This window comes from Ciconia boyciana, chromosome 7 (genome assembly GCF_034638445.1).
Source record: "Ciconia boyciana chromosome 7, ASM3463844v1, whole genome shotgun sequence".
Lineage (NCBI taxonomy): Eukaryota > Metazoa > Chordata > Aves > Ciconiiformes > Ciconiidae > Ciconia > Ciconia boyciana.
Window position 1 is genome coordinate 21,078,013 of NC_132940.1, and position 13,731 is coordinate 21,091,743.

The 13,731-nt window shown below is 39.2% G+C and overlaps 1 protein-coding gene across 5 annotated transcripts in view; it reads right to left on the reverse strand.

The window, feature by feature from the left end:
• Positions 1 to 13,731, reverse strand: part of DPYD (dihydropyrimidine dehydrogenase) — a 368,218-nt gene that overhangs the window by 60,274 nt on the left and 294,213 nt on the right. For all 5 annotated transcript variants that reach the window (XM_072867679.1, XM_072867677.1, XM_072867676.1 and 2 more), the window contains one exon: positions 10,483 to 10,625. In XM_072867679.1, coding sequence (XP_072723780.1) covers positions 10,483 to 10,625 — 143 coding nt within the window. The remainder of the gene's footprint in view (positions 1 to 10,482; positions 10,626 to 13,731) is intronic.

Genomic DNA, 13,731 nt, shown 5'->3' on the forward strand with positions numbered 1-13,731 from the left:
CCATCTATAGCAAATTGTATCATTGTACTGTAGATCTACAAAATGAAAGATATCTTTGAAAGCAGATGAGCTAACTCCCCTGTGTAAACAGTCCTATCACATATAGAGGCTCTACAACTAGCTTTAAATATATGTTGAATATCACTTCATATTTCATTTATTAACACCCAAAGGTCTTGTCTCTCTCTTATAAGTACTGTTGTGGAAAATGAAATCCTTCAGTTCTGCCAGCAGTTCTGCAGCTGCTGGTACAGCATCAGCAGCTGTACCAGGTAGATGTAGATTTACTACATCCATTTCCATGAGCTGTATCCTGCAGCTCCTCCAAAGTTATTTCTAAAGCAGTTATCAGTTAAGTTGCTCAGATCTGGTGGCTTGATGTTACCAAGTAACCACAAGTCAACAAGTAACACAATATATTTAGTCAGAAGTTAGCAGCATTTTTAAGATTTTGTTTTCTGAGAGCTAACCAGCAAGAATGCCATCCTCTCTGGACTGGAGTTGGTCCATTATTCCATTTTTGGAAAGGCATATTTGTCAGAAGTGAGAGTGGTTCTAAGAAAGCACACTTTTCAGAAAACAACTGTGTTCTGAAAAACGTGTGGAAAAGAGTTTCAGAATTACCAATATCTCCTGTTTGACAACATGGAATGCAATGGCTCCATTTAACTTGAAAATGTCTGTTTTGCAATCCAAGTTAATTGGAATGAAAAGGTCAAAACTAAAATATGTTGCAAAATGATTGAAACAAAGATTTGATTCACCCAAATAATATTTTTTTCTTTAAGTGTGTTAATTCCACACATTTTTAGAATTTTGATTATCGGTTTAAACTGGAAAACTTTCCCATCCTTAAACTTCCCTGTGACAGAATAACTATTTCCTGATCATTGGTAATACTCAGGTTCATTAACGCATAACGGATCCAGGGTAAAGCTTCAGAGTTCTTCATACCAGGACACTGAATCAGACACAGCAGAGACTTGAACCCAGATCTATTTTGATTAAATGAAATTTGTCAATGAAAAACAGTTTTCTCAAAGAAGTTTTCAACAAACTCTAATGAGAACCATCTACTGAGGGACATCCTCCTGTGACCAGAATTTTGAAAGCTGCAGACCTCTCAAAATCAAACAGAAAAGCAATTTTTCCATTTTGGAACCTCAGTTCAGTCCTGCAATGATTAACCCCTCATCCTTGTGAGTCTTTCGCTCTAGTACTCTCACATTTTATTTCAGCTAAAATTACTTTCATCCTTTATCAGCTTGCCTGTATGAATTTGTGCAGCAGCTGCTGTGTCCATTGAAGAGTGAGATTCACGTGAATAAAATAGTTCTGACCCTCTGAGTCCTTCGTGTCTGAGATAAAAACCCACTTCCACATTTCCTTAGGGATTGTTTTACCTATCTCTGTCCAAATAATAAATATCAGCAAGAAAAGCAGCAACATGACTCAGATATTGAAGGAAGTTTAACCCTTTCTTAAACATACTGCCAGCTTCAGAAAAATGGTTTCTCTGTTTGTTTCTTTAATTCAAATTGCATGTAAAAGGGCCTCTCACCAGCCAGATCAAGCTGTGTCAGGGGCTTGTGTTGTAGCAGGAAAAAGACTTCAAAAAGGCATCAGGGCTCACATTCCCAGATTGCTCCCTCCTTCCTGGGTGGAAAAAAGATTTTTCTACCACTGGGAAAACCGGCAGATGGGTCACCAAACTCCAGCTAGTCCTGGCCGAGTCCAAGCCGAGCTGCACGGCAGCACACGCCTGTGCTGGCGTGGGCTCCAGGACCATGCCTTCCCCGAGCACAGCCTCCTCCACTGCTTGCTCTCCCTTTCTTCCTTTCACTGCCAGCTACAGCCTCTGACTGAAAGATCAATGGAGCTGCTACGATACAAAAAGGAAAATTTCTACATGCGTATTTTCTTTGTATGACCGATAATGTTTCCGAGAAAAACTCTGACGGCAGAGCTTTGCAATCCTGAATGTTTTACATTTTCCCTTTTTGGAAAACAAGTCCCCTGCAGTTACAATATGCATAATTTAAAACAAAACACAAGACATTCCCTAAGTAATTATTGGAGATGGCAGTAATGAAAAAAGAAACTCCGCATTTTCCACTGTGCTTATCTTTCCTTCTATTTACATTTTCAATATCCAACAAGGAGCCAGGTACATTTTCAGATTCAATTTCCAGTCACCTCCACACTGGTACACAAGGGGAACTCTGTCTACAACAGAGCTAGCTTTGTGTCTGAAAGCAACCTGAGCTGAGTAAAACAACTTGCCCACAATTTCTTCAACACTTAACTGATCCTCTTCAAAAGAGTCATCTCCATGCTGCTTTCACTTTGTAAACTTTTAAACAAAACTAACTTGATGTCAGTTCACACCATGTGGTTTTATCTACAGGGAGGACAGCTCTGTGCTTGTTCATATAAGATAGCAGCAGCATGAATCCACATCAGTAGTGTGAATCCACATCAGTAGTGTGAATCCACATTAAAAATAGGTGCAGCAGTACTGGTTTTGGAAAGACAAGCAATATTGTGGATCCTTGGGAGAGATGGAGAGAGCACGTTGCCAAAGCAATTATTCTTCACATCTCCTCAACCCATAAAGTCCCTATGTCACCAGACCCAGGGAAGCAGGGTAGACACCTGGGCAGAAGGGGAAAGAGAAGCAGGCTCAGCGTCCCCAGGTATAAGAGCAGAGAACAAATCCTCTGCAGAGGATGGGAGTGACTAGTATAGGACAGCATTTGAGCTGATGCTCAATTGAGACCTAATTGTTATTAAATAATTATTACCATTCAGTGACAGTTAAACCTACTTTGCATGAGAATCCATTATAAGAATGACAAATAGCAATTGTTATGGAATGAGCTTGAATTCATTCTTACAAATTTATGAAATAACAATCCTATCTATGCAGACCTCATTTACTAGCTGGTGAAATGAGCAGAAATAAAGGAAAGCTAATAGATAAATCCCCTAAGCAGCTCCAAATAAAATGAAAAACTACTGCAAAACTGCACAAAATAAAAGGCAACATTAGCTTAGAGTTTAGCCTGTAACTTTACAATGTGCTGATCTGAATATTGCAACTTTTCATTAAAAGTGGCAAGATAATAAAAGTAAAAATCAATAATGAAAACCTGTTCTAAATTGATATTTTTTTTCCAACTATAACCAAAAAACTTTCTAGATTGTTTTTGTTTGACAAATTCCAATTTCCATTAAAAGGAATTCTCACAGAAAATTCTCACTATCAATTAGCAATTTCCATCCCAAGCATCTGTAATGGAGCAAGTGTGGCAGTCCTCTAATGACTTTTTTTAATTAGCAAAGACAGACAGACAGTGGAGAACAGGTTGAGTTTCTGTAATTAGAATGGAGCTAAGAAAAAAGGAGAAAACAATGAAATGTTTATCAGAAGTGATCACTTCAGTATGCCCGTCCCAACTCTTCTCTCTCTTTCACATTCGTTTTTCTTTTGATTTTATGTCGACATGTTCAAACAGCACTTTGTTCCCTCTTTTGTTTCTGCATGTACTGTAAATTTCAGCTCTGCAGAGAAGGGCCACTCCATTCAGTGCTGCGTCCATTGAAGACTTTTTTAAGTGTGCAGCTCTGTGAGCAGCGGAGCTAATGATACCTGGCTTCCAGCAGCTCTGTGTCTCCTGGTTGTGTTCTCTGACGTCTAATAAGGTGTGACTGCCAATTAATGCCTTTCCTGTGGCTGACACGGTCCTAACAGCGCTGTCCCATGTGGATTCTCAGAGGTCTAATAAAGGTAAGCTCATAGTGCGCCTGCGCTTACAGTGAAGGAATGCAGGTACGCTCTCTCCTCTGCCTGACTTTTTTCTTTTCTCAAAACTTGTAATAGCAAAATACTTTCTATCTTCTGACCAGTTTCAGTGAAAATGGCCACAAAGCTCAAATGTGACTGAGGATACTCAAAAGGACATACAAACACATACCAAGAGTTTCTTTGGGAATACAGGCTAAAACCTGCTATTTCTACATGAGACCACATTTATCTCAATCAAAGGACTTACATCTGAAAAGTGGTTTTGCCTTAAGTGGTATTTTTTTTCCTTAAAATTGTTGGTGGATGTAAAGAGCCATCCCTTCAATCTTGTGTCATATCATTTTGGTGGCCTGCCACTGCATCCAGCAATCTATTCTTCACTCATCAATTTAATTGGCGAGAGAAGAATTAGCTCCAACATCTTAAGTTCTCTGTATCATGGACAGCTTTGTACAGAAACGTTTTGTTCTTCTGCCCCCTGAGCCACAGCCTGTGTCAGAAACTTCACGGTGTCCAGCTGGTGCTGAAGTATGACTGTTCTCAGGCTTATCCGCCTGTGGAGCGCTCTCCAGCCGGCACAAAGCAAAGCCTTCAGCCTCTGTTCCCCCATGTGCTGGTGTAAGGATGGGCTGGGGGCAGAGGAAGGGTGGGCTCTTGGTGAGTCCAGGCAGGAGAAGCCCAGCCTTGCTCTGCCACACCGATGGCACCCTGTGGTTGTTTTAGACTTGCAGCCATGCACCCAACTTCATCCTCCTTGCACAGAGCTGAGATTAGACACAAGGGAATACTGAGCCCTTCCTCTGCATTCAAAATCACTGCTATGCATTGCAAGACAAAACAAATTTTTTCCAAGTGTCATCAGTATAAACAACCTGGAATTGTAAAACACAGGGCCTGCTCCATCACTGCCCTGCTCTGTCACTCCCATGATTTCAATCTCTTAGTTTTTCACTCTCCATACCATTAAATGGCATAAACAATAATTCCTGGATGAGAATTTTTTGGCCTTATCTAGTCCTCACTTAAGTATCAGTGTCTTCACTGACTTGAACAGACTCTGAGATGGGCTTAAAAGAACAATAATTAAGTGCATGGAGAACCAGCTCTCTACTTTGTAGTTCTGTAGCCATAAAAAAACATAGAGAAATTGCATCGCGGTCCTTAATGAAAATTAAAAGAAAATAAAACGGGGAAAAATATGATAAATTATTACAGCATACATTTACTTCCTGGGTTTTTGCAGGTCTTTTTTTGACATTGGAGTGGAAAAAATGGTAGCATCTAAACATTAAGGCGTGACATAATGTTTATGAATTTTTTTTTTTTTCCCTGTCATTTCAGTGATTATATTTTCAGAGCCTTGCTTTTATTTTCTGATACCCAGGGCATTTTATACCATGTAGAAGGGTTCCTCACAGGGTTTCACATTTGCACAAATACAATAACAATGCTCTCTCATAGTTCAAGTCCCAGTATTTTGTGATGGAAAAGCTTGTTTATTCACACACAAAGGGCCATCCTGCTGTTATAAAAATCCCTCAGCTAAATGCTTCAGTAAGAAGCCTGCTGAAGAAAAAGTAATAATCAAACTGTCCTGAATCCCTTGAGACCCTGGCTCCAAAGAGGTACCAACAAGAATGCTCCTTGAAAACGTTACAAAAACCACAAGTAGTCTCATAAAAACAACCGCGTTCTGTGTTGGAGGGAGATTTTATCTTGCAGAGGCAAAAAACATCACTATTGCTTTCCTGTCGTGGGCTGTCATACTTCCAGAATGGTTTTGTTCTTCCTCAGATCCCCAGTGTCTCATACACAACTGGTGTGGGGCAGGAGAGAAGGGCACAGGGCAGATCCAGCATCATGGTGGCTCTGCCTCTGAGGTGAGGTATATTCCCACCATATTCCCTTGCCTGAGAGATGAGGAGGGTCATGGTGCAAGGTCTGGAGGCAGCAGGGGTGCATGGGCTGAATACAACACAGTGAGGACAAGAGCACAGTGCCCATATGAACAGGACTGCAAGGTACTACGTCCTGTCCAGGGCATGTGTGAGGTGGATATGGGTGAAGGTGGGTCTGAAACAGGGCTCGGGGCAAAGCTACAGGCTGCCCTGCTGGGAAGCAGCATTATATGGGTGGATTTTAAATCGTTGCTATGTAGAGAGCCTTACAGGCATCCATGTTGGAGCAACAGAGGACAGATGTGACCTCCATACTTTGTAAGAAAATAAATTTGTTTGAAAAGGAACCCATATTCTTTACACGTTGATGACCAATATTCAGGATTAACAAAAGTATTCCATACCAGAATATAATGTTAAGAGACTCTACCATGAAACAAGTATACTTTAGAAAGCACCCCTTTGTTCTACCTTTTTTTTTGTTACATCTGCTAGAAATAATGACTACAGAATCTCTTTCAACAAAAGGTCATTTATGTCAATGGACAGAACACGGAGGATCAGATCACCTGCGGTAATTGCAAATTAATGCTCTACTGCTAATGCATTAACTACACAATATTGATCTACAATTGAATCATACAGGCTACTGTGAAGTGATTTTTACTTTAATATTTTTACACTTTTATTGCTTTTTCCATAATGCATTTTCTCTTTCCACTGGAATTTTCTGTAAGTGTCTCCATTTTTAATTTCCTACAGCGAGATGACTTTGAAAAATGTATGTCTCTTTCAAAGCCTTGCAAAAATCTAACAAACCATCAATGTGACATGGTAAATCACATACATGATGCAAAAGATGCAAAAAAATCTGATATACATCTTATTTTGACAAATTGGGGCTTTAAAAAAAGCTTACTTAAATTAAAAAAAAAATACTTCAGCCTCACTGGCAGCCTATAGTAATGAACTGTACCTCAGAAAGATGCAGCTAGACATTTCTGGAGCTTTTGGTATGAAATGAGTGCAGGATTATCTCCATAAATAAAGTTGTTATTTTTTTTTTAATTTCATGCCTGTACTGAAAAGGGATTGGTGGGTTTGGGTATGTTACAAAAAAGTACAGTGCTATGGATCAGCTGAAGAATGATTGAAATGTTTCAGCATTTTTAATGAAAAATTAAAAAACAAGTGGGGTCTTTTTGCAACTGTTTCTGAAATCCATAAAGTGGAAGAATGCTCTGTTAAATTGCTGTATAAAATTTTAATCCCAGCTACTACTGACTACAATGATCCAGTTTGTTTTCTATACTTGCTGCAAAATTTTCCTACACACGACCTTTTTGCCAGTAATGACACTAAGATGTTGCCCTCCATCTTCTAAAGGAGGGGATAGAACACACCTTGAATATTGAAACTCTCTCCCCAAACCATTCCATAATATACCTGCTTAATACCACTTGAGGTGGTTGTAGCATATATCAAAATATGGCTTACCACCTGACTCCTGACTTGCATTCCTGTGTATGATGATTTCGTAAATGGAAAATAAATCCCCACATTTTACAAATAAAAGCAATTGGAAAAAATAATGGAGAACTGATTGTAGGTGCAATAGCTGCAGAGGAAAACCTGATCTTGCTTTTAATGGAGGTAGATTTATTATTCATAAACCTCTTCTCTAAGAGATATGTCACACTGCAATTAAATCAACTCACACAAAGCCTTCATATTATCTTAGCCCATGAACATCACCCTCTCATGGCAGAGAAGACACAGGACTCTCCTGTAGGCAAATGAAGGGAAGCCCAATGGCCATGCAAGTGCTGCTCTCCCAGACTCTCTAGCTGGGCTCTGTGGATGGATCAATACAACCTGTGCTGCTTAGCGGTATGAGACTGCATTTAATGCTGGATGAACTGACATTCCCTACCCTTTTAAAATACTAATGAGGAAAGATCCACACGCTATTCTGTGTAACAGGGCAGTGATAGCAGTGGCAGTACCCACTCCCAGGTTTTGAGACCACTGCTCATTCGGCACAGCTGAGCGCAGGGCTCACTCCAGCACCGCCAAAGCCCGGGCTGCTTGCTTTCTGCCTCTGGATCAGTCATAAGGTGTCCTTGTGGTTTTGGAAATGTGGAGTAAGATCACAAAATGCGCAGTATTGTATCAGTCCAAGTGTCTATTCAGCACCATCTCCAACATTGTCCAAATCAGATACTTAAGATAAGGCTATGGGATGCATATGTAATTCCCCCAGTACAGTCCCAGCTTCTGCTTACTTAACTCAGGGACTTGCTATGTAGTGAATCTTAATATACTGAATCATTTAGTAGATCACTTTATTTGATGCTATCTCCAAATTCTGCACTTGCTCTGTATTTTGGTACTGAGAAAGCAGAAGTGAACTGTCAAAGCTGTTACGATAAGCAACAGAGGTTTTGACTGTTGAAGGAGGAACAACCTGGGCATTTGATACCAAGGACATATGAGAGAGAGAGACTGCAATTCAGGGAAAAGTATATTAGCTGGCTATTTGTATGACCTTGTTAAGAAGGAAAACAATGGCAATAATTCTCATAATCGTAATTAGATTCCAAAGATGACCTATGAAGAGGAAGCTGTCTTCTTCTGTCTATCACAATGTATCTTGCCTGAGCAGCAAATAAAAGTTTCAGTCTAGTGCCGGTCAAGTGTATTTCTTTTAAGACTGTCTATAGAGATTACTTGTTTCCCTCTCCCTTCCATTTGCCTGTCCCAACATGATGGAAAGACTTATGGCCTGTACTCACAATCTTGCATGAAGTTTACTAAAGGCTTATTTTTAAATAAATGTAATTGAACTAGTTCAGGCCCTTACCTACACAGCAGCTTTAGAATCCATTTATCTCAGATTAGTTTAAATGACTTCCCTACTTCAGTGAAACAGAAATAAGCCACTCAAACTGAGGATAGGTTTGATCCAGAGGAGTTTAAAATCAGTTCTAGAGATGATTTAAGTTAAACTGGTGAAGCCTAAGGATAAGAAAAGAGTTTTTTCACAATCTTTGGGAAAAATCTGTTGAAAAGAGAAATTGTTCGGTAAAGGGCAGAAGACCAGTATAGATCCAAGTAATTTCTGGAAGCCAGTTCCAGAGAACTTGATTATTACTAAAAATAAAATAATAATTAATGTTTTGTAAATCCAATATTCTTTCTCTTGAGCACTGACTGGGATGTCTGCATTAAATTATATTTCAGAATTTCCCATTACCATTGGCAAACCAACAAAAAAGAAAAGAAATAATAAAAAAATAAACAGCTACACAGTGTATATAAAGGAAAAGTGCATAAATTACATTAAAAAACTTTGGTTTTAATCATCCAGAAACAGATACAGCAGACGTAGAACAGAAAATCATTCCACTCTGTGTAGTTCAGATCATGTAACATTGTTACAGACAAAGCCATCAAAACTGCAGCTCTATTAGCAATAACAAAGGAAATGCATCTATAGCAATGAAAACATTCCCTTGCCAATCCTACGTTTTTGTAGACAAATGCTGCTCTGTAATCTGTACTGTTACTTAGTATTTATATGGAAGAAGCTCTCAGACCATTGTGTAAGAAAGGTAGATCTTTTGTCTGTCCATGGGAAGAGTTTGAAGCATTCTAATACAAACTAAAAAAAAAAAAAGGAAATGGTATTAATAAATCTAAAAAACATAGTAAGTCTGTAAAGAAGCAGTAGCCTTCCACTTCAGCTCGCAGAGATCCTAACTTTGATGTACATTAAAAAACCCAACCAAACCAAACCATTGAGTTGGCCTATTTTTTTTTTTGAAACATAGCAAACAAATGACTAATCTCAGCAGTCACCATTGCTGTGCAGAAAGGATGGTCACACTGAATCTAATTTTAATGTCAAAGTGAATTGTGGGAATGAAACCACTCCAGTTATCCCATGGAGTGACACAAAGCCGATATCCACAGGATCCACAGCTGCTGTTGTCTATGATGGGAACTACAGATAAGGGGATGAGTAACTACCAGAATGTAACAATATATAATGGAATAATACAACATAACCACCACCTGCTCCTTATCAGCCATTCTAACATATATGCTGCAATGGTGCCCTGATGTGACTAACTAACCATGCCAGTCTGGCCAGGACCTCAAAACAACCCATCAGGCAATGTAAACAGTCTCAACTACTGCATTGTCTGACACCTCCTTCCAATGCAATGAGCTGCAATGCCAGCACCATATGCAGGAGGTACAGCTCTGCACCTCCTGTTCCAATAAACATGCTTAATAAACATGCTTAATAAACATAGATGCCTGGATAAACAAGAGTTACTTTAAACTGGCTCCCAGTAGGACCAAAGTAGTGCTCTTTGAAATCCCTCTCCCCTTGAACAGGCTCTTTGCAGAAGACAAAAACCGAGAATAAAGGAAGATCAGATAGCTCAAGCTTAACTGTGTGTCAACCTTGTTTGTATGACAAGGGAGAGTGTTTAAAGTTTAAATCCTATAGGTCAGAGAAAAAAAGTGATAACATACTCATGGCTAGCCTTTTCCCAGATTGATATTGTGACATCCAAAGTCTTCTTTTGGAAACTCCTCCTCCATCTGAAATGAATGTCTCTTAGCAAGAAGCATGAAGCTAAAAGCATGAAAATTCCTTTCAATGGTATAAAACCCCTACTATCCTAATGTTTGAAAGGAAGATACATTATGGTTTTAATTACAGTTATTTTAATTTTAATGTTTTAAAGAAAGAAAAGGTACCTGCAAAACAGAGGCCCCACTGTGCAGAAACTGGAGCCCACTTTCAGCAGAATCGATGCCTCCAGTTGCTAAGATGGGAAATCCTGGGAGAGCACGGGCTATGGCAGACACTGCGCGGAGGGCGATGGGCCTAATAGCATTTCCTACAGAAAACCAGAACATTTTGTTAGCAACATCAGAACACACCCTTATGTAATTTGCACATCCGTCATGGTAGGAACATCAGGAACTAACATCTAATTCTGAGATGCAGAGGCTCTATTCATTTATAAATTGACACCAAGTGGGTTTCAAGTGGTATCAATACTTGTAAAGTATTATTAATTTGGCTGAAATAAAGAAAAACAAAGAAACATTTGGATAAACATTGCAAAGCTGGCTTGAAGATTTTAGCTGATGCTCAAAACAAAGACTAACAATGTCTGAGACAGAAAGCAATACTTCACCACACAGTACACTGTAGACAAAGAGATCTATGTTTCTACACAAAGAATCAGGTTGATTTTTTGAACATAGACATTGTCCAAGTAAGAGGGAACATCTCATTTATTTATGCCTGACTAAAAATTGTTTAAAAGTGCCATTTCACTGCACTTGACATTTCATATATTATTTAATATGTTTCCCCTTTGGATGTTTGTAGATTTGGATAATCCTTTAAGTAAGCCCCCTTTAACTATTAACACGATAGAAGCTCAAAAGAATAAAGTATATTCATTTATGGTTGTATCTCCAAGAGTGGAGCTTGCATTTTCAAATGGTATATAGAGGTTGAATCAGACAACTCCCTGCTACATTTAGAGGAATTATGATTAAAATCTCAATACACTGTGTCTGCAATGCATCTGCTTTGGCTATATCCAATTGATGGTATGCAAGTATTTAAAATATGCATACAGATGCTGCTCATTAAATGATGGATAGCATAGACAGCTGACACTTTCAGTTATTTATTTTTTTAGGCTAGTTGTGATTTCTCTAGATAACTCCTGTATTCTTAAAATTTCTACTTAATTTAGAGAACCTTTAGGATAATTTTATGCTATCATTGGACAACAATACAGTAGTGTAAGTGAGGGACACATGGCTCCCAGAGGAACTGGCTGGCTGTCAACCTACGCAAGGAAGTGCTAGTACTTTTTTTTTTTTTTTTTGTACTATATTAGGTAACTTGGGGAAATACGATGACATTAAATACTTCTGAACACCCGCCATGGGTATTTTTATAATCTTTAAAGCTTTGACCTTCTGCAAGAGCAAATAACCAAAAGGGAAGAAAGAAATAAAACCAATGTAATGAACAAAGAAAGAGGAAGAAGAAACCACAATTAGGAAGAGAAAGGGAAAGGGAAAAGAGCCCATGTGGACACAGTAGCTGCTTCTTCATCACACCTCTGCTTAGATGCCTGACCAACATCCTCACCTCCTTCAGACAAAACTTCTTCAACCCAAACAAGCTGTGTTGCCATTCTTTCTCTACGCTTTCTGATACAGAAGTATTGCAGTCTGCTGGCTGGATTTTTAATCTAAGAAAGTCTTTAGTAAAGGATAAATTGCTTTTTTCAAGCAGCCCTGTCTCACTGAGCCCAGCACCTACCCTCCCTCCAGTGTCCTCATCAGTGCTTCCTCTCAGGCAGAGTTTTACTGGTCTCCATGGAGGACCTACTGCCGGCTCAGGATTCTGCTCTCTAGAAAGAGCCTCTTCCTTGCTTATGCCTCAGCTAAGACCTCCCCAGTCTAGCTGGAAGGGTCAATGAGGAGAATGATCCCACACAAGTTCAGGTCACAAAACCTGTCATGTTTTGCTTTAAATAGGACAGCTGCACTGTCACTTTGTCAAGGAGCTGTTTTTTCAAGGCAATTTTCCATTACAGAAAACTGAAATTTGGTTTGTCTTAACCATTAAAAATACTCTGTCTTCAGCTCACATTGCCTTTTGCAACATTCTACTGCCCCTCACTGACACACAACACTGAATTCACAGGAGACCCTGGCCCATCAGTATTAAACACATTCACACCCAAAAGCTCAGCTAACCAGTCTCTATTGACACCTGCTCTGGATTCAGCACAAAATTATCTTCTTGGGCAACGACAACTTCTGCTGCCTCAGGAGAGACACCTTCTCATTGTATACTTAATACAACACCTCCTCCTTCTTCAATAGCTGATCTCTGCACCTGAGCAGAGACAGAACAGAAGACTCGCTATCTGATCAGACAGACTCTTCCACCTGCCATCAAGACACACCAGATGTTCTTCCATGCCCATGTTAGGGACCAGGACTGCTCACAGGCTTTACACAGATACTTCTTGCTTATTTAGCAGAGACTACATAGAGATATAATGTTTTCAGGGTATAAACTTTCATTTGCATAAATGGACAGCCTAAGCCAAGATGCACTATCAGTGTGTTTTGGTGAAAACTAGAGCCCGGCTCATAAAAATTAGAAATCTCACCAAAACTGCCTTAAAGAATCTAAGATCACACCAGAACAGATCACAGAAAGGAGCTGGAGCCGAACAGGAACTTTCCACAGGACACTAATAAGTATTTGTCATCATTTGAGCTAGATCAATTGTAACGCGTTTGAAAGGAACAGAATGATTCTCTGAAAGAGGATTACTGCTAGTGTCCAAAGAGCAAATATTACGACAGAATTGATGGTCCAGTCTTAGAGAAAGACTTGAGACAAAAAAAATGGAACCATGCTGTTTGCTCTCACAGATTTATTTATAAAGCCTTTCAGAGGGCATACATGCCAAGACATACACTACACAGCCAAAACCATTGAAAATAATCTCATCAAAAAACACTAGTTCATGAAATTCTTCAAATATTCAGTGTTTGAAATTGAGGCTACAGGTAGGCATCAAGACTTGCTATATTGCTTTCAGGCACTGACACAGCTGTTCCAGAATCTCACTGTGATGAGGTAGTTATTTTTTAGAAAGGTGAAAGAATACAGATGCTGGTAACTCTGAAATCATGTGGCTAGAGGGAAATTTCTTCCCAATCTGCATGAGTTAAAAACTGACATCTGCCTTGAGGCATGAAGGTTTATATTCTTTTAACCCCAGTGTAACTCTGAGAGTTTGCATTCAATCAGTTTTTAAGCCTTATAGACCCTTGACCTTAATGATATCTTGTAGCAAAGAGTTCCACAAGAAAATATTTCCAGAATATAATTGTTCCTTTCCTCAGTCTGATTAAATTAGCCACCTTCTCACTTAAATGACTGTCTCTGTA